This window comes from Lonchura striata, chromosome 3 (genome assembly GCF_046129695.1).
Source record: "Lonchura striata isolate bLonStr1 chromosome 3, bLonStr1.mat, whole genome shotgun sequence".
Lineage (NCBI taxonomy): Eukaryota > Metazoa > Chordata > Aves > Passeriformes > Estrildidae > Lonchura > Lonchura striata.
Window position 1 is genome coordinate 36,043,748 of NC_134605.1, and position 26,830 is coordinate 36,070,577.

Sequence of the window (26,830 nt, forward strand, 5' to 3'; positions counted from 1 at the left end):
CCAAAAAAGAAGACACATCATAGTTTCTAACTCAGGACATTGCTGCAGCAACAAAGTCACCTCGGCAGCCCCCAGCTAGGTAAGATAAAAGGACCCTGAATTGCCAAGTTAAGCCACAATTCCCTTCTCATCCAAAAAGGTAAAACTCCAGTCAGCAGGCACCAGGGAGAACAGGAAACAAGAAGCAAAGGCATCTTGGTACCTCCTGGAGGCTTCCAGGAAATAAACTTTTCACCTCTTAAGAGCATCTTACACCCAAAAGCCAGACTCTGAAAATATGCTGATGGCTTTTAAAATTCAGGTCTGAAGAGGTGATTGGTCCATGGTGAGAAAGGCAGCTGGAGAGAGCTGGAGCAACAATTTAAAGCCTGACTCCCAGGCCTAGGACACTTAACAGCAACAATGCACTGCCTATACCACCCTTTTGCCTAATGCAAACAAGTCCCTCAGATACTCAGATTTGATTTGTTTTTCAGATGCAAAGAACCATAGGCATTTCCTTCTACTGCAAGCTTTTGGTTTGGACTATTCACTGCAGTGATTTTTTAAATTAATCACCCTGAGTCCCAAACATCTCATATATAAGCCACCTTATAAACACATTTCTCTATTAATCCATCATACTTTTAAGCACTATACAATATTACAGTCTTGGGGATCTATCCATCATCTCCCCCAGGCTGTGTGCACACAGATGAACACCCAACCCTCAGAAATGACCCTGTGCATGAACAAAGATCTGCTAACCTGTGGACTCGTGAGGTCTTCTTGTTCCTGGGGTGCTCCAACCTTGCCAATCAGAAAGATTCCACCATTAGCGGAAGCAGCCACACTTCAGAGCCTCAAGCATTGCAATGCAAATCTTACCTGGAAATGTATTTCAACCAGACTACGAAACACACAAAGGTCACGCTCCCACCACCATGAACTGCACAGAAAACTATCTACTCTACAGGGCAGGGGTTTGCTCAGCCTGACAGTGCATCAGGAAGGTGTATAGAAGACAGGTAGAAAAAGGGTTTTTCATTTCATTTCACATCTGGATATTAACTCATGGAAAAAAAAAAAAAGAATATGAGATATGACTAAGCAACTAGTTTCTAGTTTGGTTTCTCAACCGTGCTTCGCTCTCAAATCCACTTCCTTTTCACAGCCATAGACTGGGGTAGAGACTCCCCTTCATCACCCATTGTGACTGATCTGCACATCTGATTCTAGGTAAGAATTTAGGAAAGAAGTCTGTTTACACAAAAATAGAGCATTCTTCACTACAACATTGCTAAAAAAAGGCTTCCTGACTTGAGCTCCTGGAGAAAAAGACCAGAGGCCCAGAAACATGTTGAGACATCAGAAACTCATGCATTTTGGTGCATCACATCAACTGTAGCACTGCACTATGAGACAGCAGACACAATTCCTGGATGGCATCTCTTAATCACTGTGTATTACATAAACCACTCTGAATTACCTGTTTGTGCCACAACCACACCTTCATTTTGCTGAGCTGTACACCCCTGATGCCAGCACACATTCCAACAGCATGCATCCACTCAAGCCATTTATACCAGCAAAATCAAAATATCAACACTATCAGCCTTGTATGTTCAGTCTTTCTGATCAGCACCAGTTTCACAGGCCACAGCAGATCCCTACCTCAGAGTGGTAGCAACACATTTCAGTTTCTGCACTTACTTCCCCAACAATTCATGAGCTGCATCCCAATTCCTACATGCCTCCAGCACAAACTAAACCAAAGGGAAGGAGACTCTTACCATGCATCTGTACTTGCTGACATTCTGCTGCAGGGCAGTTAGTAGGAAGCTGAAGATCTTTTCCATGTTCTGGGTGAGGGTTTGCTGGATATCTCGTCGCCGCTGGGTAGGTAGAGTTTGAAAAGTCACTACATCCTCTGCCAAACGTAGAAGGATGAACATCACCAGTTCTGTCTGAGTTTCCTGATGTCCCAAAGTGAAATACACTCCATCAGCACAGTCCAAACATTAAAATCTCTAGAGACCAGCTCAAAGATGTGGAGAGAAAGCAAGCATGCATGAAGTATGTCTCATGTTGAGAAAATAAAACAGCAGGATGGCCCCCTCTCTGCTAGTCATCTCAAGATAGCATAATCTTACAGGGATTTTTGAGTCCATCACCAACCTGTCTCACTTGACCATGAGTGAGTTAGATTTTTCTCAGGATGATGGAAGACTGAACCCCACACTAAGAGCAAGCAAAAGAGACCAGACAACTGTGTTTCATACCCCTTGTTTGGAGAGGGTATCCAGCTCCTTTAGCATGTCAGGCCAGTGCTGAGGCCATTCCCGCTTGATCATCTCTACCACAATGCGAGACAGCACATCTTTAATGTGACTTTCCTCCTCCAGGATACTTTGAGTTCCCTGTGACAGAAAGGGGACTGTTACACAGAACAGCAAGCTTCAGGCATTTATAACTCTGACCTGGGAAACAGTGTTTGCAAACATTCTAAACCACAGAAACTAAAACCAAAACAAAACACAACATTGGGCAGTGCTTCATTGCAGCTACCTTAGATGACGCTCCTATGCTCCCAAACATTATAGCTCCATAGACAGACTCTCCTCAAAAGGTCACTTGGTCACAAGAGCAATCACAACAGGAAAAAAAAACAACTAATACAATGGGTTTAGTATTTTTGCAAAAGATAAGAACATCCACAGTTAATGAATTTCCTCCTAAGAAAAGTAAAAGTATGTTACATACGCTATATAAGCCTCACAACTTCCTGCCATGTGAGGTAACATGGCTATTCACCTGACAAGACAGAGAAAAGCACTGAAACAACCAGAGATGCAAAGCAAAAAAGCAATGAAATGAAAAACTGAATTCAGATCCTCTGTGTAAATTAACTGCAGTAGTTTTTACTTTTACTCTCACATTTCACAACAGCCTGGGGCAGCAGGTACTTACACTGGATATGAGGCCCATAACATTGTTCTTTAGATAAACTTTTTCTAAGCGAGGCATATTGTTCCAACGGTATCTGTTAAGAACATATAAACAAAAAAGAAATAAAGTAAAAACATCTGGATTTCTGACTTGATTCTCAAGGAACCATTTGCTTCTTTACCGAAACTGGAGACACTACCAGCTCCCTGCCTCTGCCAGCACCCAATTCCTTAATAAAAGGGCTGAGTTACAACTGCTGCTGGCAAATGGGCATGCCCCACCGAGGTCAACAGACACGAGAAGCAGCAGCAAAAGCACAAAGCACCAGGTCTGTAGAGGCAGCAGAGAAAGGAATCTCAGAACTGAACTAATACAAAGCCTCTTTGTTAGCAGGAGGCCAGTGACAAAACTCTGCAAAGACCTACTGGTAGCCCAGTGTGCTTGTTTTCATCTTTTGATGTTAATGTGTGTTACAGCTCAGTAAATTCACCATCCCAATGTGCCTGAAAGCAATTCTATCCTCTCTTTTACAGAATAAGAAAAAAATCCGGAGTAGGACTGCAACTGTCCTCTGCTGCAGAACAAACTCCCTGCGTACTGAAAATGCCTCCCTGGGGTGGGAGGTGCCGGAATGGGCACATATCTCACCAGAGCTGGCAGGCTGGGACCCTTCCCCAGCTCGGCGGCACCGGGCGAGCTGACTTACTTGACCACATGCTCCAGGATCTGCAGGCCGAAGTGCCGGACGATGGCCGTCTGCGTCTTCTCCGCCAGCTTCAGCCCGCAGGGCACGCAGATGGGGCACTTCTCCTTGAACTCCTCGCAGAACTAGGGGAGGGAGGCCCAGGACACGAACACGCAGTTACACACCGGGGCAGGAGGTGGCAGCCCCATCCCTGGCGCAGCACGCCGGGCACACGCGGCCGCCCGGCCCCCGCCGCCTGCTGACGGCTCCCGCACTTCAGGCCACGACCGGGACCGGCCCGCCCGGCTCTCGCCCGCCCCGGGGCCGTGCGGACGGGGTGCCCGCTTGCCGGAGCCTGGCGCCCTTCCCGGCCGGGCCGTACCTTGAGGGCCTCCAGGCGGTACCGCTGCGTGGACGCCGGGTCCATGATGACGGTGACCGCCTTCACCAGCTGCTCGCAGAGGCCGCTCACCTGCTCGGCGGACATGGCGGCGGCGGCGGGCGCGCGCCACCGGCCACCCACGGGAGGGACGAGCGGGGCGGCCGGGACGTAGCTCCGCGCATGCGCCCTGGGGGACACGGGGACACGGCGAACGCGGGCGCCGCGCACCGTCGCGGCGGGGACACACGCACGCCCCGCCGCGCCCTGGAGAACTACGACTCCCGGCGGTCCCTACGCAGAAAATACGGATGCCGCAAAGCGACGGGCCGAGGCGGGGCTCTCCGCCCCACCGAGCGGGCGGTTATTCAATCATTCACTCAGTCGGGCGGGAGCTGGTGGCGGCAGCGGGATGTCTCGGGGCCGGGAGCGGGTGGTGGCCCTGGTAGACATGGACTGCTTCTTCATGCAGGTGGAGCAGCGTCTCGACCCGCAGCTGCGCGGCCGCCCTTGCGCCGTGGTGCAGTACACCGAGTGGCAGGGCGGCGGGTACGTAGGCGAGCCGGCTTGGCGACTTCGGCTCCTCGTCCCACCCCGATCCCCGCGGGGCCGGGCCCGCCCTGCACTTCACCTCTGTGTCTCGGCAGGATCATCGCGGTGAGCTACGAGGCGCGCGCCTTCGGCGTATCCCGCGGGATGTGGGCGTCGGAGGCGCGGGCGCTGTGCCCTGAGCTGGCGCTGGCCCGGGTGCCGCAGGCACGGGGCAAGGCGGACCTCACACGGTGAGAGCGGAGGCCGGGGGTGGCGGCGGCGGCGCGGGCCTCCCCGGTGGCGCGGGGCGGCGGCTGAGGCGTGCCCGCCGCCCGGCAGGTACCGGGAGGCCAGCGCGGAGGTGATGCGGGTGCTGTCGCGCTTCGCCGCCATCGAGCGCGCGAGCATCGACGAGGCGTACCTGGACCTGACGGGCAGCGCGCGCCTCCGGCTGCGTGAGCTGCGCGGGCGCCCCCTGCCGGCCGCGCTGCTGCCCAGCACCTTCGTGCAGGGACTGCCCGGGGAGCCCGGCCCCGATCCCGCCGGGAAGGGCGTGCACCGAGCGGATCCCGCCGGGAAGGGTATGCACCCACCCCCGCCCCCCGGGAAAGGCCCACTCCGCCTGCTCTGACTCCCCTGGATCGAGAGCGTCGTAAATGGGATCTGCGTTTTCCGCAGTGAATGGCTTTTAAGATGCCTGTGGTGCTTTTAAGGTGTCCTCGCTGTGGCTGGAATGCGCTTACAGAAGCCTGCGGCTGCTGGCTGGACTAGCTGCTGCGGGTCCCTTTGCTGGGCTCAGCAAGAAGTGCCATATCGTGTCCTCTTGAGATCCCTTTTGTGTCCCTTTTCTAGAGGAGCTGCGGCAACGTAGTTTGGACGAGTGGCTGGCGTCGCTGTCTTACGATAACCCAGATTGTCCTGACCTGCAGCTGACCATGGGCGCAGTAATTGTGGAAGAAATTAGGGTGGCAGTGGAAGAAGCTACCGGATTCAGGTGTTCAGCTGGCATCTCACACAACAAGGTATGTGCATAACACATCAGCCTGATTTCTTCTGGGCTGCAGAGTCAGAACATGCTGTAGATGCTCTCTTATACTTACAAGTTTCCTGTAGAAGATGAACCAAGTTGGGAATGCAACCATGTGTGATCACACCTTCAGAGAAATGATAAGACATCTGGAAATGGGAGGAATTGTTTCCCCAGAGCTATGGCCTGGGCAGTCAGCAATCCACACATTTCCTGCCTGGATTCCTGGTGTACCCTAATGAGTGAGGTCACTAGGAACAATAGGGGTTTAAGTCTTCCAAAAGTGGTTTCCGTAGAAAAAACAGAAGCATAAAGCAGGTAATCTTCACCTTGAGTTTCAGGCAACAGTCACTGTAGCCAGTTTTACTGACACAAATACTCAGCGGCAAAAGAACACCAGATTGGGGCACTGAGGTGAGCTGGGTTGCTTTTCCTCTTTCTGGTGAGTCAGTATTTACCCTGCTGGCCATGGGGATTTGGGTGATGCTCAGCCAACTGCTGAGAGCAGCCACAGCTGCACTTGGTGCATGACAGCAGCTGCAGAAACAAACGGACTTTGATGCTGTAGCTACAGAGGATTTCCTGCAGGGTGGTTTGCTGAGACCATCCCTTTTTCTCTGCAGAAGAGAGGCTTATTTATACAGTAATGACTTTTTAAAGGCAAGCTATGACTTAAAAAAAAAAAAAAAAAAAAGAAAATGAAGACTAAATGGATACTTTGGAGTTCAAGGAAGATATATTTCATTTACTGCTGCAGAAACAGCTGGTACTATTCCAGCTGTACACAGGGATTGGAACTGGTTCTGCACTGGCTTAGTCTGAAACTAGCAAAGACTATGAGACAGAAATGAGCTAGCTGAGGAATGTCACTGGTGTAGAAATTTGTAGTGGCAGTTATGTAGCAACAATGCAGAGATCACCACGGCATGGTTGTGGCTGTGCAGAACACTGTGCTGTGTTTCCACAGTCAGCTCACCTCGGTGGGTACAAACCTTTTCTGCAGAACAAAAGAGGTGCTCCCACTAAACCAGCTCGCCTTCCACCCATCAGGAAATCCTCTGTAGCTACAGCATCAAAGTCCGTTTGTTTCTGCAGCTGCTGTCATGCACCAAGAGCTCCTGTGGTTGCTCTTGGCAGCTGGCTGAGCATCACCCAAATCCCCATGGCCAGCAGGGTAAATACTGACTCACCAGAAAGAGGAAAAGCAACCCAGCTCACCTCAGTGCCCCAATCTGGTGTCCTTCTGCCACTGAGTCACTGGGAATTGTGCCGGTAAAAACCATTCTCAGGCCACAACAACTGTTGCCTGAAACTCAAGGTGAAGATTATCTGCTTTATGCTTGATAAAGCATAAAGCTTTTTTCTACAGAAAACTCTCCCACAGAACTGCTTTTTCCAATGAAGCACCTGGTTAGAGTACACCAGGAATCCAGGTGATGAATGACACCAAAAAATTTGGAAGCACCTGGAGGATAACAGGATTGTTTTCTCAAGAACCACTCATGCCAAATTCATTTATGTGCTCTCCTTGATAGTGTAAGTGACCAAATGTGCAGGAAAGACTACAGATGTGAGGTGTCAACCTTAAGGTTTCTGACATACCTCACCCTAAGCTGAATAACCTGTGTGATGGCACTGTAGCAGACAACATGGCTGAAGTTGCCTGAAGGGCATGTATCTAGCTGAAGAAAACATTACTGTTTCCTATAATGATTTTGTTCAGTGAGGTGCACTCAAATTGGGATGTTGAGAATAGGATCTTGGGGGGATCTGTCCTAGGTCTGCTAAGAGCAAGTATTTTCACTGAAGCCTACAGAGAGGGAACAGCTGTATGAATTCAGGTGTTGCACAGATGAGGCTCGGCCTGGGCTGTAGAAGTTCTGAAATGAAATTAGCATGGAAAATTTTGAACTTGCAATAACTTAGAATCAGTCCAAACATTGCTTCTTATGCTCCTTTTATGCTCATTGACAGTTTTTGTGGTTTATAGGAAAAAAGCAACCAACAGGATTTTGGCTAAGTCACAGTAAGTCAGGAAGTAGCCTGGAGTTGTTGTGGACAAGCAGCAGGATGAGTCAGTAATATAAATGCTCTTGTAGAAATGCCAAATCCCATTTCAGCATGTGCAGTATACAGAAGGTGTCAGAAAAAGTAAATTATTTCTCCCCATGAAGTCTCAGTGATTGGTTTCACTTGCAGCATGTCACTTTATAGGGTGGGTAAACTTGGAAGTCTCCAGCCAGACAAGAAAAATAGTGATTGGACTTCTGAAAAGGGATCTACTTTGTTTAGAAATTATTTCAAATGTACTTAAGCCTGTAAAAGGGGCTGTTAATAAAGGTGCTCAATAGGCAGACAAGAAATTTTGCTTAGTTGCAGGATGTGTGGAAAAGCACTGAAAGAGAAAGTTATTAGAGTTGTTCAATAAAAACCTCAAATGTCCAGTTAAATGTACTTCAAGCTGGTCTGTGTATTTTTGACCCGGTGGTAGCTTAGAGTGAGAAGGGAAACTGTATAGGAGCACATGCTTTCCAGGCTGTTCTACTCTTCATTTTCAAGGTTTCTTTTGCAGTACTATGCTGTTGCAGACCTCACAGAGAGAAGATTAAAATAGTGACGTTAAGAAAAAGCAAGACAAACACAGAAGATGAAGGAAAAAGGCATAGTGAGAGACATAGCCTGGGGGAGGACTATGGGCATGCTGCAGAAGCTCTAGCATGCTTGCCTGATGGAAAACTATAGCAACCACAACAGATGAAAGATGTTTATCTGCCTGAAGCAGGAGTCCAGCAATTCACAGAACTAAAGTCTGGAAGCAGCTTTGCTTTCAGAGTACCCAGCTAGTGCATGTGGAATCCTGAGGTGGATATTGCCTAAGAGCAAACAGTGGTGCACCCTGTACATATTCCTAGCAGCTATTCTGAAGGCAGCTCTTAGAGGTGATGCAGTACAAGCTGTTAGGTAGAATCACATTAGGCCAGTGCACAGTGTATAATAACAGAGTTTCCACCCTCTTCTGTGTTACAGACACTGGCAAAACTGGCCTGTGGGTTGAACAAGCCCAATCGCCAGACACTGGTGTCTGCACGATTTGTGCCGCAGCTCTTCAGCCAGCTGCCCGTCAGCAGCATGTAAGTACCAGGGAGCTGCTGCTTAGTGCAGCCTGGGGCTGCTCCTGGCCACCTCAGCACAGCAATATGATGCTCACTGATAGCAGCCAGCAGAGGCTCTCAGCTCCACAGTAACTGCTTGTCAATGCTCCTGACAAACAGAGGGAATCCTGCCAGTGGTCTCTCATGGCTGTGAGCGACAGTTCAGGGGGAATGTGCTTTGGAAGTTGCAGCCCTGCTGCTGAAGGGACCACAATCTGAAAGCCCACTAGCAGCCTGTGGGCATCCTTTCCCAGGGTAAGGCTGTGCTCAGGATGACTGCTGGAGTGCATAGGTGTAAGCCAGAAGCAACTGTGAGCACGGAGGTGGTAGCTGTTCCCCAGTGTGAGTGACAGCTGTCCTCACAGAGAGCAGATGTGGTTTTCTTTTGAGCATCCACACTGTGCACAGGTACTTTTCCTGGGGAAGTATTACCAGTACTGCTGCTCCACAGGAATGCATCCCTAATCATGCTCTCCAGACCTGCATTGCTGTGCTCTGCTTTCTGTGTCATGCAAGGGATGGAGAGGGATGTGTGTGGGAAAGGGTCCTGTCTGTGTAGGAAGAAGGAAGCTGTATGCAAGGCATTCTTCAGAGCATGGTTTGAGATCAGATGGAGCTGAGGGAGAAGCACTAAAATTGGGGGACCCAAGGAGCAGTTCCTACATCAACTCCTACGTATTCTTTTACTATGAGCAGAAGAGCCAGGTGTTCCTTTTGTCCTGCTAGTTCTTAGCAGCTTCTAGCTATCCTTATTTCAGAACAGCTGCTGCAATGAGACAGTCTCCACATGATGCTTCATTTGTGTTTTTTTCTTTGTTTCTCTGCCGTAGCCGTAACCTGGGAGGCAAGCTTGGCACTGCTATCACAGACATCCTGGGAGTAGAGTACATCGGGGAGCTGACACAGTTCAGTGAGACTGAGCTCCAGAAACATTTTGGAGACAAAACCGGGTAATGATGAACTACTCATCATAACTTGGCTCTTGGCAGGCATTGAGACTTCCTTTTTTTCACAGAACCTTGTTCTACTGTGATTAGGAGGGTTTGGAGGTAAAACTTCACTGACATCTTTGGGAAGCATTGATCTATTTGGCCCAGCAACAAGTTTCCAGTCTCGCCTGCTCCCAGGCACCCTCCCCAGGATAATATTTTGCTTGTCAGCCAGCTCCACAGCCTTCCTCTACAGCATCCAAGGATGGGGTCAAAGGGCTGGTTCTCTGCAGGCTGGAAAGATGGCAGTCTTGACAGTCTCATCATAGAGGAAATTACAAGGCTGGGCTGGAGCCTGAAACACAACTTCTGGGCTCACAACAGCAGTTGGACTGCCCTGCAGACTGGTGAACTATTGCCACTTCAGGAGAAGACGTGGAGGAGTTGTGCTGACAGGCAGTTGTGGCCTGAAGGAACCCTGCTTGTTCAGCTGTGGCTGCAACTGTAGAGCTGAGGATGAGAGACAGTCACAGCTTGCACTGAGTTGAAAGCAGGGCTCAGCAGGAGACTGATGTGCTGCCCAGTGATACCTGTCTGTAGCTACCTTAACCTCATGCTTTCCCTGTGGCTTTCAGGTCTTGGCTCTATGACTTGTGTAGAGGAATTGAAGAGGAACCTGTCAAAAACCGGTACCTGCCCCAGTCTATTGGCTGCAGCAAGAATTTCCCTGGGAAGTTAGCCCTGGCCACACAGAAGGCGGTAGGGGAAGCCTCCATTTAGCATAAGGCTTGACTTTCACACTGGAGAAGATAAGAATACTAAAAACAGACTAGATTGCAAAACTGCTGCTTTTCTGCACAATTATACCCTGAAACTCAGACTAGAGTGGGAGAAGGTGGTTTGAGCTCTGGAAGTCCCTGTTGATGGAAATGCATTGACAAACTCCTGCACAAAGAGGTCCATCCCGGTTCTAATTTCTGTGAGCAGAACTGGGCCTGTGCTGTTGGAAAGTTATTCACAGTGACAAGCTTCAAGAGCATGGTTGCTAGTAGGAAGGTAACTAGCCCAGAGAGGCAGGATGCACTTTAGCTATTAGCTGAGGAGAGGTTCACACTGACCTGTAGGAAGATGGAAAGAGAAATCTGGGACAGGGAACCTAGATTACTTGGCAAAGTCTAATAGTAATGCAGGATTTTTATGGTATCTATAATGTCCTTTCCTGCAGTGCTGAATCTCAGCTGGACTGATTTTTCAAGGTCTGCTATGCATATGGGGCCTTATAATAGTCAGTCCATTCCAGTCTGATCCCGCACCAGCATTCCCCTTGTATTGTGCTACTGCTATGAGTAGAGGCCCAACCTGTCTGTTACCCCTGCTTTGTCCAGGTGCAGCACTGGCTCCTGCAGCTGGCATTGGAGCTGGAGTCCAGACTGAACAAGGACAGGAGCCAGGTAAGGAGGGGAGGCAAGAGGACACAAGGAGGCACATAATGTATTTGTACCACGAGTGGTTTGCAGGAGTTTAAGGGTGCTATGTGGGAGGGGAGGAAATCTGCTCACCTACAGATGTGTGCCTGTATGCTGAGGTGTCCCAAAAAGAGCGGTGTGCAGGAGCATGGCCAGGCAGGATGGTTTTGCCCCAGAACACTGCAGAGTTGAGAACAATCCTTGTCCCATGCTTTAGGATGCAGGGATCTGAAAGCCACTGCACCTTCCTTCTGCTGCACTGGTGCTCTCTTGCAAGCCTTTTGCTGACACAGGTGTGCCTGTGGGCTGTGAGAGAGAGTGCTGTGCTCCTATCTGGACGGTAGGCTGTAGGCCAGGGCAGAAGCAATCCACCAGCTTTGGCACTGCAGTGGGGCCAAAAAAACCGTGGAGCTGCCTTTGAGGGAAAGCAAGGACTATCTGCTTCCCATCCTGTGTGGCACAGCTGTGCAAGCACTTGTTATTGTGTAACCCATCCCTTGGCAATCAGAACAGGCAGGACATGTCCCACCCCACCCTGGGAAATGACAAGGGTTGGGGGGCTGGGGAGGTCTCCAGGCAGGGAACAGTCCCCTCGGCTGTTCCTGCCCCTTCCTGCAGGAGTCGCTGGAAGCACAGCTCTACTCTCCCGGCAGAACCACCGCGTGGCCCGGCAGCTGATGGTGGTGATCCGCCAGCAAGGGGACACCCGTGTGTCACGCCTGTGTGCGCTATCCCGCTATGACGCACAGAAAATGTGCAATGACGCCTTCACCCTCATCCAAACCTGCAACGTGGCTGGGGCTCACCAGGCAGCATGGTGAGTGCGTGACAAAGTGGGTCACCTCTGTCAGGACTGGTTCTGATGTGGGAAGTACTGGACGATCCACAGACCTATTGGAAAGGAACTCAATTTGAGTGGCAGGAAAAGTGATTTCCAGCACCCTCACAGTAGAGTGCAGAGACCTTTTAGCGATAGGACAGCTTGGCCTCTTCTGAGCCTCACATCTGTGAGACACTTCTGTACCTGGAGTTAGGATTGCTACTGGCTGGGGTTTGTCCAGCTGAAGTGAGACTGTCCTGGCCCTCCTGGGCTTTAGAAATTAGCTATGCCTTGTTGTCCTACCCTAAGGACAAAGGTTTTTGTGAGAAAGCCATTGGGGCAGGAAGAAAAATGAAAGCACACAACTCCTGTCTTCAGCATTTTCTTCCTTCCTTCCTTCTGCTCTGCAGTGAAGGCAAGAAGGTTCTGTCTGTTAAACTCTGACAAGGCTACTGCTCCCTTAGCGTGCTCTCATCTCACAGCAGCTTCAGCCTGTAGTGGACTGAAAGTCCAGGCTGGCAGTTGGCTATTCCTGCTCCAATGCCCTGCCTTTGGGAATTGCTGCTTTGGAAAGAGGAGTTCTGCTTTACCCAGCACAGTTGTGCTGGAGTTAGCACAACAACTGCTGGGCAAAGCAGATGTCTGTTCTGGAGGTAGCAATACTAACTTTGTCAGAGCAAACATCTGTCCCAACCCTTGCCAGATACTACAGTTCCCATCTGTGAATGTTTTGTGTTGCTTAAAGTCTTACCTCAAAAGATTTCTTGCTTTCCAGGCTGGTGTCTGAGCTGATGTTGGTCTGTCCTTTGCAGGTCTCCACCGCTGATTTCAGTGCAACTCTCAGCAAGCAAGTTCTCGGAGCCTGTCACCCTCTCTACAGGCATTGCCACCTTCCTGACGGGTGATGCCCAGCCTGATGGCACTGCCACCACCAGCCAAAACGCCACATCTTGTGGGAGGGCCGGGGTCAAGTTCTTTAGGAGCCCGAGCAAAGAGATTCGGCAGAAGCCAGCTAGCACTATTGAGTCATTCTTCCAAAAGGCAGCAGAACGGCAGCTGTCACATGCAGTGGCAGCGACCAGCTTGCCCACTGCTGCCACTGCGGAGCCAGCTGTGCCCAGCTCCCCAGAGCACCAAGAGAGAGCTGCTGTTGGCTTGCCTGTTGGACTTGCCTCTGTACAGGGTGACCTGGAGTCCCCTGTGAAGCAGGGTCCTAGCAATGCCAGCCCTACTTCTCTGTACAAGAGGCTTTGCCAGGAGAAGTTGCCATCGGATGCTACACAAACACCCTCAACTCCACCCAGCTCCAGGACCCTTCTGAAATTACAGCCTGCTATGGAGGGAAATGAGCAGAATTTTCCACCCTCTCCTGAACTCACCCTGCTGCCTCCTGCCTCTCCAGGGGACCAGCAGCGCTGTGAGAAGTGTGGCCAGCTCGTGCTGGTGTGGGAATTCCCAGAGCACATGGACTACCACTTTGCTCTGGAGCTGCATAGCTCTTTCCTGGAGCCCAGCCCTTCCATGGCTCCAGAAGCAGCTCCCAATGCAAAGGCTGTGGCTTCCAGGTCTCCTGCCAAGGCAAAGAACAAGCCCAAGACTCCAGCAGGATCTAGTATTAAACGACTCAAAGAAGGTGTGACAAGAACTTTAGATTTTTTCTTTAAGCCCTTACCTCCTTAACTCCCAGCCACACTAGCTGTTTTTAAAGAATCAGTATTTTTAAAGAATTGGTATTTGTAAATAATCAGTGTTTTTAAATAATCAGTTTTTAAATACAGTTAAAAGTTTTTATACTGTCTATCAGGTTTTAATGCTGAAAAGTCTTAATAAATTATCTTCTTCTACGTCTAAGAGGAACTGGAACTCATGAATTGTGTAGGTGTAGCCAGTTTAGCTGGTGGCAGCTAAGCCTACCTCTGACTCCCTGATGCTACTAGAAGCTGCATGGTACTCTCACCTACACTTCTTAACATAGGTATTTGCATGCCATAATTGCTCAGTAATTCTGTTCCTCCTATAAAAGCAGCCACTCTAAGTGCAGCAGCTTGTCCCAGGGAATCTCCAGCTAAGCCTTGGCTTGAACCCCTGTCTAATCACTCTGTATAAAACTTTCAGCTCCTGGTTCTACTCTGGCTGCAGTTGCAGGTCTTGCCCTTACTGTGTAATTTATATGTGGTAGCTTGGCCCAGTTGTTCCTTCTCTCCACTTGGAAGACAGTGATTTTTATTCCCTCCTTCCCACACCCCAGGATTTATGTTATAGATGGTTTAATCCCTCTGTGTAGCAATCCATTGCACAATGCTTATCAGCAGCTCAGCAGTGCACAAGGAAGACTGCTCCTGTCATAAAAGATTTAAGGAAGCAGTAGCTGCATGGACATATTTTTTGGTGGGCTCTTTGAAAACTCTACATTAATTCATAAAAATTGCTATTGACACATAAACAGTAAACTGTTAGAGCCCTCACTGGAAGGGACAGAAAACATGCCAGGAGTCACAAAGACCACCATTAAAGCTTTTGTCCAGTGTAGAGTGCATAACCACATTTTTCCTCCTTCCCAGACTGAGTGATACTAGACAGGTACCTGTTCGGACTGGGCTCTGCCAAATGACTTGTTCAGCTCTTTGAGCCACAGGCCACAGTACAGTGGCCACTCCAGAGCTCCACAGATTACAACAGCCAACAAAGCAGAGTATCATGGAGGGGATGGGCAGGCACTGAGAGAGGGTGAAACTGGCTTCAGGACAAGAGAAGTGCTTGCCTTCAGCTGCCTAGCAGGGCTCAGCTCTGCTACACTTTGAGCTGCCGGAGCCTGCCAGAACCTCTGCTGCCAATAATTTGAACGTGGCTCTTTGGGCGGGGCGGAGAAGAATGTGCCACGTCAAAGCAGCTCTGGGTGGGGTTAGGAATTGCAGGGAGTTTCATCAGCTGCAGGCTTCGCCTTCCTTGGGTAGGGGGGGAAGAGAGCCTTTCAGGCAGCAGATGATGCAAACTGCAGCTCTGTATCTATGTGCTGTTCTCTGAACTGCAACATCCTAAATGCAGCTGTAGAGCTGCTTTCCTTCCAGCAGACAGCCTGTGCTGGGATGCTGCTACATTACTGTCAGTGGAGTCTAATACATGACAACACAGTCATGAGATTTCAAGAACAACAAGAAACTCATTCTGATGTGTGCAGCTTTGGTAATCAGTAGAGGAAGGAATTATGAAGTCACTCCCACTAATGACAGTCCTAACATTGCAAAGTGACAAATTTCCTAAAATCTTCACGTGAAAAGAAACAGCAACCAGTCTGGCAGGATTGTCTCATCTCCTGTGACAGTGACACATCTCATTTCCTAAGTGTCTGGCAGGACTGGACTCTGCAGATGCCACTATATGACACAAAAATCTAGAGGAGGCAAATCCTTTCGGTCACAAGTGATCTCCACAGGGAAACCTTTCTGCCTCTACTTGTCCCAAGGGAACAACCTGTTCTCATGGAGACAAGGCAGTCATGACCTCTTGATAAGGTCAAAGCTATTTTAGAAACAAATCACCGGTTAGATGTGTGCCCTAGAAAGCATCTCTTTAATTAGGCTCTGGGGGAGTGGGTGACTCTGAGGAGGCTCTCGCCACAGCCTGTTCCGCCCACAGCAGCTCAAAGTGCTGTGCTCAGGGTGACGTGGCTGCCCGTCACCTCAGGCTGCACACCCAGGCTTACTCAGATAAGCCGGGAGCGCAGGATTGTAAACAGCAGCGCGTGCATTCTTTCCACACCACGGCGCGGTATTTATAGGGCTGAACGCAGGAAATTTAGGAATGGGTGAAGGGTGGCCAGCTCCAACTGTGACCCAGCTCCAAGGGCAGCAGGGTGAGAGCCCAACTCCACCCTCACTCATTGTACAACTCAGCCAGCAAGCTCAATAAAACATCTTTATTCTGTACATTTATATAGATGCTTGGAGAACAGGGACAATCCCCAGCATTAGAAAAATTCAAGACAACAAAACAGCAATTATGAAGAGCATGGCACCAAGAACAGTCATGCCACAGATGGCAGGGATGAGGTGAGACCAGCCATCAGCTGTTTCAGAAAAGGTCACAGCACCCCCCTTTGGGGCAGAAAACACCAGTGCAAAAGAGTGCAAAGAGTTGGAGTCCCCCACTCCCAGCCAGCTCTCTTTGTGACCCACTAGCACCGAAGGGAAGAGCCTGCTGGCAGCTGGGGCTTGTCCTTCTTGCAGGCATTGGTGAAAAGACCATGTCACTGGAATATGCAGCCCACTGCCAGAATGGGAAAAAAGGATCCTGCTTCAGCAGTGACCCTAAGCCAGCATCTCCTTTCTGCTGGTGATGCAGAAGTTTTCAGCTGGATTGGTGCTCCCTCCAAGGGGCAGGTCACTCCTGCAACTATTAAGCTGCCTTCCCTTCATTTATGCCACCACTTGACAGGCTTCCCCTCACCTCAGCATGCTCTTGGCAGGGTGCAGCCCCCACCTTCCAACCCTGCGATGGCCTTGCCCAGCAGAGACCCATGGCCACGCACAGCAGTGCCTGTGCCAGCAGCCCAGCAGCAGAACCTGCTCTCAGGATGGCACAAGGGCCACTTGGGTGTCCAAGTGCTATCACTGGCCCTCAGCCTTCTCTTCCGTCAGGGCTAGCAGGTCATCACACCAACCAGCAGGGCTTGCTGAAGGCCTTTTGCTCACAGCAAAAGACATTTGGTCTAACAGTCAACAATAAAACCAAAAGCCTATGTACAGCTTTACAGACCCTGCTGCACCCTCCAGGCTACACAGCAGAGCTGCAAGATGGTGGGAGACCTGTGCTCCACTCTACATACAAAGTCCTTGATGGCAACATCAGCTTCCCTCTGACCACAAACACCAGTGGCAATGGAAAGAAAGGAATTCTGCTCCGAGAGAAATAAAAATCATGCCACTGTCAAAACAGAAGTTATCTGGTTTTGTGTAGGTAATGCAGCCTGTCCTCACGCATTAAGGCAAGTGTGTGAGGAACAAGGTGGGCTGGGAACAACCACACCAGGGAGCCCACTGCAAACCACTGCTACCAATGTGCAGATGGCACCTTCAGGTGAATGTCCGTGGAAACAACCTGCTCACACCAGCACAGGCCTGGGCCCTGCTCTGCTCCACAGAATGGCCTCCTGTCCAGCTGCTGCAAGGAACAGATTCAAGTACAAACTGTCTTCATGATGCTATGTGAGGAGGCTCTGCCACTCAGAAAAGCCACAGCTTCCTGGAAGTCATAAAGAGGGATGCTGAAGAAATGAGTACTTGTGAGTGGAAACAGGACATCCGTCCAACAGTAAGACACTCAGATTGGAGTAACGCAAAACCAATGCACAAATGGACACACAGCAGATTAAAGCCAACCAAGATTCAAACAGTTAAAAAGTGTCCTGAACACATTCTGAAAGGTTCAGCCAAGCCCCTGATGTGGGTAGCATGGCCTGTTCCATCCCCTGCCCAGAAGGATGTACTGAAGGATGACTTGAGAGAACACTGTTATCAACTCAGTGCTCAGAGAGCAAAAATGGGACCAGACCTTGTGTCAGAGATGGAAAAACATCCCTTCACTGCTTGTCTTCAAGGTTACTGCGCCTCCCAACCAGCAATTTTCAAACAGTAAACGAAGTCAATACTTGCTTGCCCAGATCTGCAGGTACCTCTGATCTATTCTGAAGGAATCTTATTCCAAATGAAAGCTGCAGGCGATGTGGAGAACATGTTTAACTCGTCCCACATACAGCACTGAATGCAAGAAACTCTCTCATGCTCCATCTCACAGTGCAGAGGAGGGACATCCACACTAGAACGGGACAGCAGCAGCTCCAGGCATTGCTCAGAAAGCCACAGGAGCTTCCAGCCTTCTCCCCAGGTGCTGGTGAGTGGAGATTTCTCTGACCTACTGGTAGTCAGAAGCTCAGCTGTCCAGACCCCAGGGACTCCTCCAGGCCATTTTCTTTGGTAGTGATGGCTTGGAGGTCAGTGACATGCCCAATGCCTTTGGTGACTCCTTCACGGAAAAGTAGTTTGGCTCCAATCTTCAAGTATTCAGGATGCTTGATGAACCTGAAACAGACAACTGCCTTCTCTCCTGTCCGCAGCTTGTCCTGAAAAGAAAAATGGGAGAGCTTAGACCCATCTCCCAAGCCGATGCATGTAGGAAGGAGGTACATGTGGATGATAAGATGAGGCAAATGAGCAGCCTTCTTCAGACTGCAAGGCTTGAGCCCTTTCCATTACTGTATACATAATAAGAAAAAGGAAGACACAAGCTTTGAAGAATAGAGTTTACCTCTCTTCTTTAACATGTTTGGAGGAAAAGCAACCAAATGGGCAGGATAAAGGGATAGAGTCTGCTCCTAGGAAGTGACACAGCTATTCAAAATACCAGCAGCCCCCAGCTTTACTAGAGGGTGTGGTGGAATCTTAACAAACTCAACAAACCCCAGAGGGAGGTCTATCTTCCTCCCCCTTCTTCCCATGGCCTACCTTTCCATGGATCTTCTCTACAATAGCTGTCTGTCGCACATTCCCCACGTGCACCGTCACCTGAAATCCCTTCCGGAAAGTTGTGGCATGGAATAACAACACAATCTCGGCTTCAAACACTGAGCAGATGGTGGGGTTCATTTCTGGGCTGACCATGACCATGCCCTGCAGAAAAACCCAAGGCTCAGACCAGTTAGGACCAGTCCCCTTGCTTCTGAACAGCCCCCAAAACCACAAATACACCTCCACTCTGCGACTTGGGTTTACATCCCATTCTCAGCCTTGTACTCATTGTAATTTGTAACCTTTCTGCAAGTTTCCTGCAAACATTTCTACTTCATTCCCACCCTACCAATGGGGGATGCCTAGGGAAGCCTCCAGCCCTGCTCACTGGACCAGTGGATGACCTGCAACAGCAGAACTAACCTTGCGCAGCAGGGAGCGGTCGAAGGGTCCGAGGGCCAGGGTGGCTGCCTGCCCAGCTCGCAGCACGCGGCAGGCAGAGCGGTTCCGCTGGATACTGCACACTTTCAGCCGAAGGAACTTCCCATCATCAGTGGGACCAACCACCAAGTTCTCCCCTTCTCGGCAGATCCCACTGTCCAGGGCAGAAGACAAAGACATTTCACCCTCCAAGATTAACCTGAACAAATTCCCCAGGGCCAAGTCTTTGGACTCTTACCCTGACCAAATAACAGGGAGACAAAGCTGCTGAGAATCAGGATTTCTTACAGCAGAAGTCAAAGTCACACTAGCACTCCTAAGAATCCCAGGTACAGACAGGGGCCATTGCACCCCCAGTGCTCTGCCACACTGCTTTGTTTCTGGTGGAGAGACTTCAGATGACACTCCTTCAGTGTGAGTGTGCTGATGGCCAAACTGCTGTGATCACCCCTGAACATGGAGGGACAGCTGCCTTTTCATGAGGTAACATGCAGTTAACCCCTGCTGGAATCAGAAAATCTACCTTTTACATTTCCTCCCCCAACCTGAGGAAGGAAGAAAGCAACTCCTTGGGATCATGCCTAACCTCTGCCAACTCTAAATTCCAGCATGCCTTCTTTCAGTATGCTTCAGGACACATTCCTAATCCAGCAACTTTTAAGCAGACTGTCTGCTTGCTACCACATGACCAATGGTCTGCTCATGTCACTTTCCAACACCCTGTAGGGCTCTCCTCTCACTTGGCTCAGTCATCTGGCAGCAGTCAGGACTGAGCCTCACACAGCTTCCATTTCTGCAGCAGGTGACTCTAACCATGTGGGAACTCCAGCAACCATTCACATCCACACGTATCTGTCTAGGCTCACTTACCTCGACAGAGTTCCTCCCACAACAGTCCCCACCTCTGGCACCGTATAAATTTCATCAACCTGCAGCAAGGCAACAAGAATAAGATGCTCAGACAGACAGCCGTGAAACAGCACTCCAGAATAAGGACAAAGAGCGTGCCCCTTGTGTGGAAGGAGGTGATCTCTCTGCTAGTCATCAGACACCGTCTCAGTGCTTCACCAGCTCCCACTACCTTCCCATTAGAGGAACAAATCTCTTCCTTTTAAATGGCAACCAGAGAAATTATCCTATCCCTAGGACAGACATCTCATGGTTAGGACAGATTCAGCCTATCAGGCTTTTATCAAAGACCAAGTCCTTTTTTTAATGTGTCTCAACAGTCCAGGAGTTCACCACATCTCTACCCGTGGTGTCTAAATTCCCCAGATGTCTCTCCCATGGCACAGCAATGAGTCCAGTATCAGAGCTGGAAACAAACCTTACCCACCTGAAATTCTGTAAGTTGCTGCATTAATTCTTCCTGCTCTTTACTGTTGGTCAGTGGAGGGAGGATGTTGAGGAAGACTTTCAAGAGATCTAGATTCTCCCCAGAAACACTGGACAGTGTGAAGATTGGGGTGATGCTGTCAGACACAATTAGACAGAAATAAGCAGAAGGCCACAGCACAGCTCCAGAAGGTTTTCTGGAATTCTGAATCTACTGAGACCCGCAGGAAGATGGATACTGTACCAGTAAGTGGCTAAAGCAGGAAGGCTAGATACAACTCCACAGTAACCCCTGCCCCAATGTTAGGTTGAGGCACCAATCCCTTGTCAACACACACCTTTCTCATGAAGAAGTAACTCTAATGTAGCCTTTGCTCCCAGAGCCCAGAAAAAAGTTTGGGAGGGGAAAATGCCTTCTTGGTGAATGCAAAGGTAGGGAACCTGACAAGGAGCAGAGATGTTCAAGATGTAGTCACCTCCCCTGTGTTCACCCTTCCCCAGCTCCACATGGCAGCCCAGTCTGGATTGCCTGCTCCCAGCAGAAGAAAGGAATGGTCCCTTACTTGGGAGACTGTGCAAACTGTTGTGCTGCTGTAACTGCATCATCATCTGAATTCACAAGCAGGGGCAGCTTGTTGCAGCCTGGCTGCTTCAGGATTCGCTCCAGCTGCTTCACTGTCCGTTCCACGGTGGCTTTTGAACACAAGTCGACTTTGCTGATGACAATGAAGAAGGGGACCTTGAGGGCCATGGCCAAGCCCAAGTGCTCTCGTGTTGTGCCCACTGCAGGAGACAAGTGAGAGTGTAGGTGCAGCAGCAGTCACAACCGTAGCTTGTTTATGCCAACAGCTGTGTCGCCTGGCTATCCCACAGGCCCATTCTAGAGACTTCACTGTAACTGCTTAGTTCATCATGCATTGAAAGTAGTTATTCTTTTAAATAAAACTAAACATCAGTCCAGAAAAATAAAAACTACCAAGAAATTTTGTGACTGATCTGTCTGCTTCAGAAAGATGCAGGAGGTTTTAATTCTTTGACCAAAGTCTGCCAGAGAACAGTCACAAAAATGCCAGAGATAGATGCAGGAGAACTTGAGATGCCTTTTTACAAGACTTTGGGATCCAGCACCCCTAACAATATGTCAAAGTAGTTTTCTTTTCTGAGAAACACTGCCCCAAATCCCAAACAAAGCCTCTCAGTCTAGGGTACAGTTTAATGTCTATAGTCTACAGCTGGTACGAGGACCCCAGATCTACTCCCCTACCAGGCACTCATAGGCACTGGTTCACAAGATACCAGTAGAAGCTTACAAATTAATAAACCTTTCTGAAAGCTATTTACAGCTGACAAGGACCCATTCCCCTCATTCTCCATTCCTTTTCACATGCTGCACTCAATCCATGGAGGCAGGGCGACACTCACCAATGCCAGTGTTGGCACTAACCACCAGCATGGCAAAGTCTGGGCAGTAGCTGGTGAGGCCAAAAATGGTTGTTTTCAGATACTTGTGGTGGCCAGCCAGGTCAATGAAAGTGATCATTTTGGAAGAACTCTCACAGATCTCTTCTGCTGTCCGGGAGTCACTGTAATTTACCACCTAAGGGATAAGGAGCTTGTGAGAGAGGCAGCCCCAGCAGGAAAATAAAGAAAACCCTTATCTACCCACTTTGATGTCAGAATTACTAAGTAGAGATCATCCATCATGGGTGCAAGAAACAGTGTCTGCTGCAAACATACAACCAACACACACGGTTCAGCTTAAGGGACAGAGAACTCTGCCACCTCTCTTCCCTCCTGTCCCACTCACAGTTCTAACAGGAGGGTAATCCTAGTATTCTCCAGCTTTCTGAGTTCAGCAACCCACTCTCTCTTACCTCTCCTTTGCTGTTGAAGCCAAGGATCTCAAAGCTGATGCTTGACGTTCTTCCTGACTGGATTTCATGGAGGTGCCGGAAGAGGTTGAGGCGTGCTCTGCCCCGCCCATTGTCCAGCTCTCCTTGTGTTAGGACACCCAACAGTGTTGACTTCCCTGAGTCCACATTCCCTAGGACAGCTACTCGAAGGTCTAGGAACTACAGGAAAAAGAACAAAATAAATCATTAAACTTAACCACTGCTGAGCTGAGTGCACAAGCACTACTGGGCAGTGGAGATGCAGCTCAGAGAGCTTCCCTACATCAGGGACAATGTACAGTTTCATCTTGCTCAGATTCTGCTCCTGCTCCCAGCAAACCACTGCCCAGCAGTCGTGATACACTCTCTAGAGTTCAGATGTGACATATCAGGCTCTGATATCACAAAAAAGGCTATTTGTTGCAGTAGACCTCTAAATCCTTTCTTGTTTGCACATGGGTCTGCATCAGAACCACTGCCATAGAAGCGAAATAATTTTCACCTCTGGTCGAGGCAATGTCCTGCACTGACATCTGCCTCAATCACAGTCTTGGAGATAAGAAGTGTTATCATCAAGCCTCCCTCTGGCAGCCCTTCAAAGCATCTGCTATGGGCCAACCTATGACAAAGTGCCTCTAGGGTTTTGGCTGCCATCCCAAAAGGAAGCTGCTTGTACTAAGCCTCTAGGTCTCAAGCAGGAGAAGATAGCCAAACCACAGGTCCCTACCTGCTGGTTGTCAGGCACCTTTCGGACAAGCACCTCCGTTATCTTCCTTGGAACATCGCTGTCATAATCGACCTCCCTCTCCCGCAGCACCGTAATGTCAGCCCCAACCCTGCCACAAAGACAAAAGGAAGGAGTGAGACACATTTGTACTTGACAGCTCTTGCACCTCTACCATAACAGCTGACAAAACGAATGGGATGAAGACTGGGGATAGCAGGGAAAGAGCCTCAAGCTTCCAGACAAAAGCCCTATAACTTTCCTCATGTTTCCAGAGCCTCAGGACTGAAGGAATGTGAGTCATACAAGGGCTTTGCAGGATGGAGCCGCCAGCTGCTCAGGGGACTCCAGGGAATCATGCTTTGGGCCCTGCAGACAAAAGGGAGCACGTACTTCTCTGCCATGCGGCGCAGCGTCTTGAGTGAGGCTCGCATCTCCTCCTCTGAGAGGCCCACCAGCAGCCCATTGTCCTCCACGCCGATCTGATAGACGGCCTCACCGCGGCCCTCCTGCAGTCGCCACTTCAACTGTGTCACTAGGTGCTCAAAGCGATACTGCGAGGGGTTCACCAGCTTTAGCTGTTGAACAGAAGGGTAGTTCTAGTCACAGCCTGGATGGAGAAGCAATCCCATTGCCCAATTTTGTGAAGCAATGTTCCCAACTCTGATACACCTCTAGAAAGCACAGCCTGTATTAGTGTCTGAACAGAAGCCATGGAACAGGTGAGAAGGGGTTTCACAAAGGTACAAATATATGGTAGAAGAACTCTCCTGCATCCTGACATAGGGATTTGTACCCTGGCTGCTGCAGGATTAAAGACAGCACTCTGGGACCAATCTGTGATCCAGGAGCCAATAAGTGCAAATGACAGAGCAGCCACAAGAAAGTGGCAAATAATTTTCAGCAATATCTGCATCTCTCTCTCAAGAAAAATACAGTAGGCATCACATGCTAGAAGAGATTCCTAAAAATCAGTACTGAGATCCAGCTTTACCAGCTCAGCAGACTGGTTAAAGCTTGGCACAGAGACACAAAAGATGAATGGTAGTTCCTTAGTGCAGTGTCCACTCTTCCATCCTTTCCTTGGCCATGTTACCCATAGGCTGTCTTTGGTGAAGTTAATCACTGCAAAATAACCCTCTGGCAGGAAGACCTCCTTCTGCAACCTCAAAAGACTCACCTTGTACTCGATGTTCCCATCTTCTGCCTGGTCAGAGAATGAAACAAGACAGAAGAGTTAGATGCTGTGCCCACAGGGACTTCTACAGGCACCAGCTGCCCATATATTCTGAAGCTGGTGCTGAAGATTTCAAAGAGAGGGAAAGTGGCAGAAAATGACTGTGTTAATCCCAGCTTTCTGCCATTCTTTCCAACACTCAACTAGAACTTTCCAAATGATTTGTTTGTGCTGTTTGTATCCCATATCATGAACACCAAAGGACAAAACTAGAGTGGGGTACAAGGGTAGTACTGTCCAGGGGGGAAATTTTTTTCTAAACAGTAAAGAATAGGGCCAGCCTAACAGTCAGAGAGAAAGTTCCAGTTTCAAAAAGGTACAGGCCAGCATATGACTTACAGTGTCACCCCTCACCCATCTGTGACCCACAAAATGCCACCCACAGCATCCCACTCCCACCCTATCCAGCAGCTTCCATCCATCCAATGTGCACAGAAAAAGGGCCTGAGAACAAAAGCTTCTGCTTCCTCTCCTGCTCAATGATACTCTCCCTCACTCAATTAATTTTTTCATTGACTCCCTTCTACATCCTTATGTATCTTCTCTCTACAAGGAAGGACTACAGACATAAAGAAGCATGGTAATGACTCATTTGCTAGCTAGTCACTGGCCAAAGTTCTGGAGAGCCAGACCTGATTGGGACTGTCTGTACCCAATATGTTCAGAAGTACTTTCTCAGGGAAGGCTAGATGGGGTTGTAACAGAAAGGTCTGGGTACTCATCAAACTCAATTCAACCAAAACAGGCTCCAGCTTACCAAAGAGAATTGTATCTAATTTTAAAATTAGATATACAATATTTAAGTATTTTTTTCCCAGTGATTCACTATAAGGACCAATAAGAAAGGGCTGGAGCCTGTAGGAAGCCATATACTCTGTCAGACTAAATGGGGCTGGCAACAGTAGGCACTTCCTTTTCCTCTGGACACCTATTTGCATGTCAGGAGAGGCAACAGCCCTATCCTTGCCTTCCAGCTCAGCTCTTAACCACAGTGGCACTTACAGTGGCAAAAGGCCAACAGAAGTTCTCAATTGTCAGCTCAGTTCTCTGGCTGCAGAGCTATGCCATGAGAAAAAGGTACTTGTAGCAGGTTTTCCCTTCTTGCCATCTACCAGTTCTAAGCAAAACCCATTCACCTACTGCACTGTCGTCTAAATAAGGGAGTGGGTCTTCTCCAAGGCTCTTGAGACTAGAAAAGCAACGAGCCTAGACTTGCTGGGGCACACACTGCACAGGGTAGCCAGAAACAGGAAGCTGAGTTGAAACCACAAGAGACTCTCCAGCCTCCAGCTGAAAGGAACAACTGCGGCTGCAGGGCACAGTCCTGCCCGTGGAGAAGATCTAACACTAGCAAAGTACTGTTTTCACATCTTCCCAAGAGTACCAGGTCTGTCTTGTGGAGGAATTGCTTGCTCCCAGCACAGGCTATTATATATTTTACAGAAAGTTCACTGACAGGGGCCGAGCAATGGAGTCTGAACCAATGTAATTCCCCCCACAGTGACAGTTCTATGAAAGCGGTGACAACTGCCCCAGCTGAGCACACATCCACGCTACTACCAATGCCACTTCTTCCTGCTGCAAGAGACAAGTGCCCTACCCCCTGTCCATACCATCTGCAGCCCTGTGCAAGGAAACAGCTGTCAAATTAGCTGGGGAGTCACCTGTAAAGGGGCTCAGACCCAGCAGAGCAGATCGCCTCTCGGGGAGAGATGCAAATGAGATGCTTGGAAGTACGAGGCGAGCAAAGCTTTATTTTCGAAGCTTTTCGATGGGAGGCGGCAAAGCGCCCGCAGACAGACGCCAAGCAGTGCGATACCACTCACGGGCAGGGTCCGGCGGACCCCGCAGGGAGCTCGCTGGCACCGGGTGCGCGAGCACGGCCCGGAGGAGAGCCCGGGCAGGCGGGCACACGGCTCCCGGGGCCGTGCGGCTGCTGTCAGCCCGACCCCGGCACAGGCCCGCACCAGCACCGCCGGCACCTCCAGCCAGACCCAGCCAGCGGGGTCCGGCCGAGGTACCGACCCGCTCTGGGGGGCACCGGCCCTCCGGCCCCTCCCGCCCCCGGGCCTGGTCTCGCTCCCTCCGCGGCTGACGGGACGCGGCGGCCGCCGGAGCTCACCTCGGGCGGCAGGAACGGGGGGTTGTTGGCCTTCCCTCCGCGGCTCCGCCCGTTCTTCTTCTTCGTCTTCGAGCCGCCGCCGCCGCCAGGCGCAGCCCCCCCGCGCCCGCGCAGCGTAGCACCTGCCCCGCCGCCCGCCGGCCGACAGCAGCCCCCGAACAGCTCTGACACCCGGGAGTCCATGGTGGACACCGCGGCCCCGCCGCCCCGCTGCAGCGTCCGCTCCGCTCCCCGCCCAGCCCCGCCGGCCCGGCTCCGGCCCCGGCGTCACAGACAGCCGCGCGGCGCCCCGGGAAAGCGAGTCCCGCCCGCCTACGACGCCAAGAACGCGCTGCGCGCCTCCTGCTCAAAACTACATCTCCCGGCGTGCCCCGCGGCGCGACTTGCTCGGTCCCGTATGGGTTCTACCTGCGGGGGCTGATGGGAGCTGGAGTCCAACGGAGAGGGCGCCGCCTGTCGGCCCCGGTCGACAACGTGCGGGATACCGCCGCTCCCCGGGCCCCGCTGCCGGGATCTGCGGACGCCCGTGGGTTATCCATTTGTCAGTTCACAGCCCCGGGTTCCCTAGTTATTGATATCGAACGATCAGTCATTCTGGATTCAGTAAACTTAGGCACTTTCGAAGCTGTTTGGCCTTGGAGGTATCTCATGACTACGCA

General features: G+C 50.2%; 3 protein-coding genes across 5 annotated transcripts in view; 1 reads left to right on the forward strand and 2 right to left on the reverse strand.

Annotated features, from left to right (window-relative positions):
- Window positions 1-4,198, reverse strand: part of XPO5 (exportin 5) — a 30,003-nt gene extending 25,805 nt beyond the window's left edge. For 2 of the 3 annotated variants that reach the window (XM_021544119.2, XM_021544118.2), the window contains exons 1-6: window positions 3,996-4,198; window positions 3,635-3,756; window positions 2,950-3,022; window positions 2,262-2,399; window positions 1,773-1,955; window positions 748-789 (exon numbers count right to left, since the gene is read on the reverse strand). In XM_021544119.2, the coding sequence (XP_021399794.1) occupies window positions 748-789; window positions 1,773-1,955; window positions 2,262-2,399; window positions 2,950-3,022; window positions 3,635-3,756; window positions 3,996-4,100 (663 nt within the window). In that variant the 5' untranslated portion in view covers window positions 4,101-4,198. Of the gene's footprint in view, window positions 1-747; window positions 790-1,772; window positions 1,956-2,261; window positions 2,400-2,949; window positions 3,023-3,634; window positions 3,757-3,995 lie in introns of those variants that run through there. The other variant, XM_021544120.2, reaches the window with a different exon arrangement.
- A 150-nt stretch (window positions 4,199-4,348) lies between these two features.
- POLH (DNA polymerase eta) lies at window positions 4,349-13,756 on the forward strand. The gene is made up of 10 exons (XM_021544125.3): window positions 4,349-4,541; window positions 4,640-4,774; window positions 4,863-5,104; window positions 5,376-5,545; window positions 8,578-8,681; window positions 9,533-9,652; window positions 10,267-10,390; window positions 11,017-11,082; window positions 11,751-11,914; window positions 12,730-13,756. Exons 1-10 carry the CDS (start codon window positions 4,405-4,407, stop codon window positions 13,595-13,597), a joined length of 2,130 nt encoding a protein of 709 aa, XP_021399800.2. The 5' UTR covers window positions 4,349-4,404; the 3' UTR covers window positions 13,598-13,756.
- A 2,063-nt stretch (window positions 13,757-15,819) lies between these two features.
- Window positions 15,820-26,389, reverse strand: GTPBP2 (GTP binding protein 2). Its single transcript, XM_021544211.2, has 12 exons — window positions 26,172-26,389; window positions 23,993-24,019; window positions 23,206-23,390; window positions 22,816-22,924; window positions 22,071-22,268; window positions 21,619-21,793; window positions 20,760-20,979; window positions 20,198-20,333; window positions 19,732-19,790; window positions 18,844-19,015; window positions 18,418-18,582; window positions 15,820-18,035 (listed from the first exon to the last, which is right to left on the reverse strand). The coding sequence occupies exons 1-12, from the start codon at window positions 26,352-26,354 to the stop codon at window positions 17,838-17,840; spliced, it is 1,827 nt and encodes a 608-aa protein (XP_021399886.1). The 5' UTR covers window positions 26,355-26,389; the 3' UTR covers window positions 15,820-17,837.
- Between the last annotated feature and the right edge of the window lie 441 nt (window positions 26,390-26,830).

Coding starts and splice junctions, on each gene's coding strand:
- POLH (XM_021544125.3), top strand. CDS start 4,405: ATGTCTCGGGGCCGGGAGCGGGTGGTGGCCCTGGTAGACATGGACTGC. Junction 4,542..4,639: donor ACCGAGTGGCAGGGCGGCGG/GTACGTAGGCGA, acceptor GTGTCTCGGCAG/GATCATCGCGGTGAGCTACG. Junction 5,105..5,375: donor AGCGGATCCCGCCGGGAAGG/GTATGCACCCAC, acceptor TCCCTTTTCTAG/AGGAGCTGCGGCAACGTAGT.
- GTPBP2 (XM_021544211.2), bottom strand. CDS start 26,354: ATGGACTCCCGGGTGTCAGAGCTGTTCGGGGGCTGCTGTCGGCCGGCG. Junction 23,391..23,992: donor ATGGGAACATCGAGTACAAG/GTGAGTCTTTTG, acceptor TCTGTTCAACAG/CTAAAGCTGGTGAACCCCTC. Junction 19,016..19,731: donor GTGGGAGGAACTCTGTCGAG/GTAAGTGAGCCT, acceptor TGCCCTGGACAG/TGGGATCTGCCGAGAAGGGG.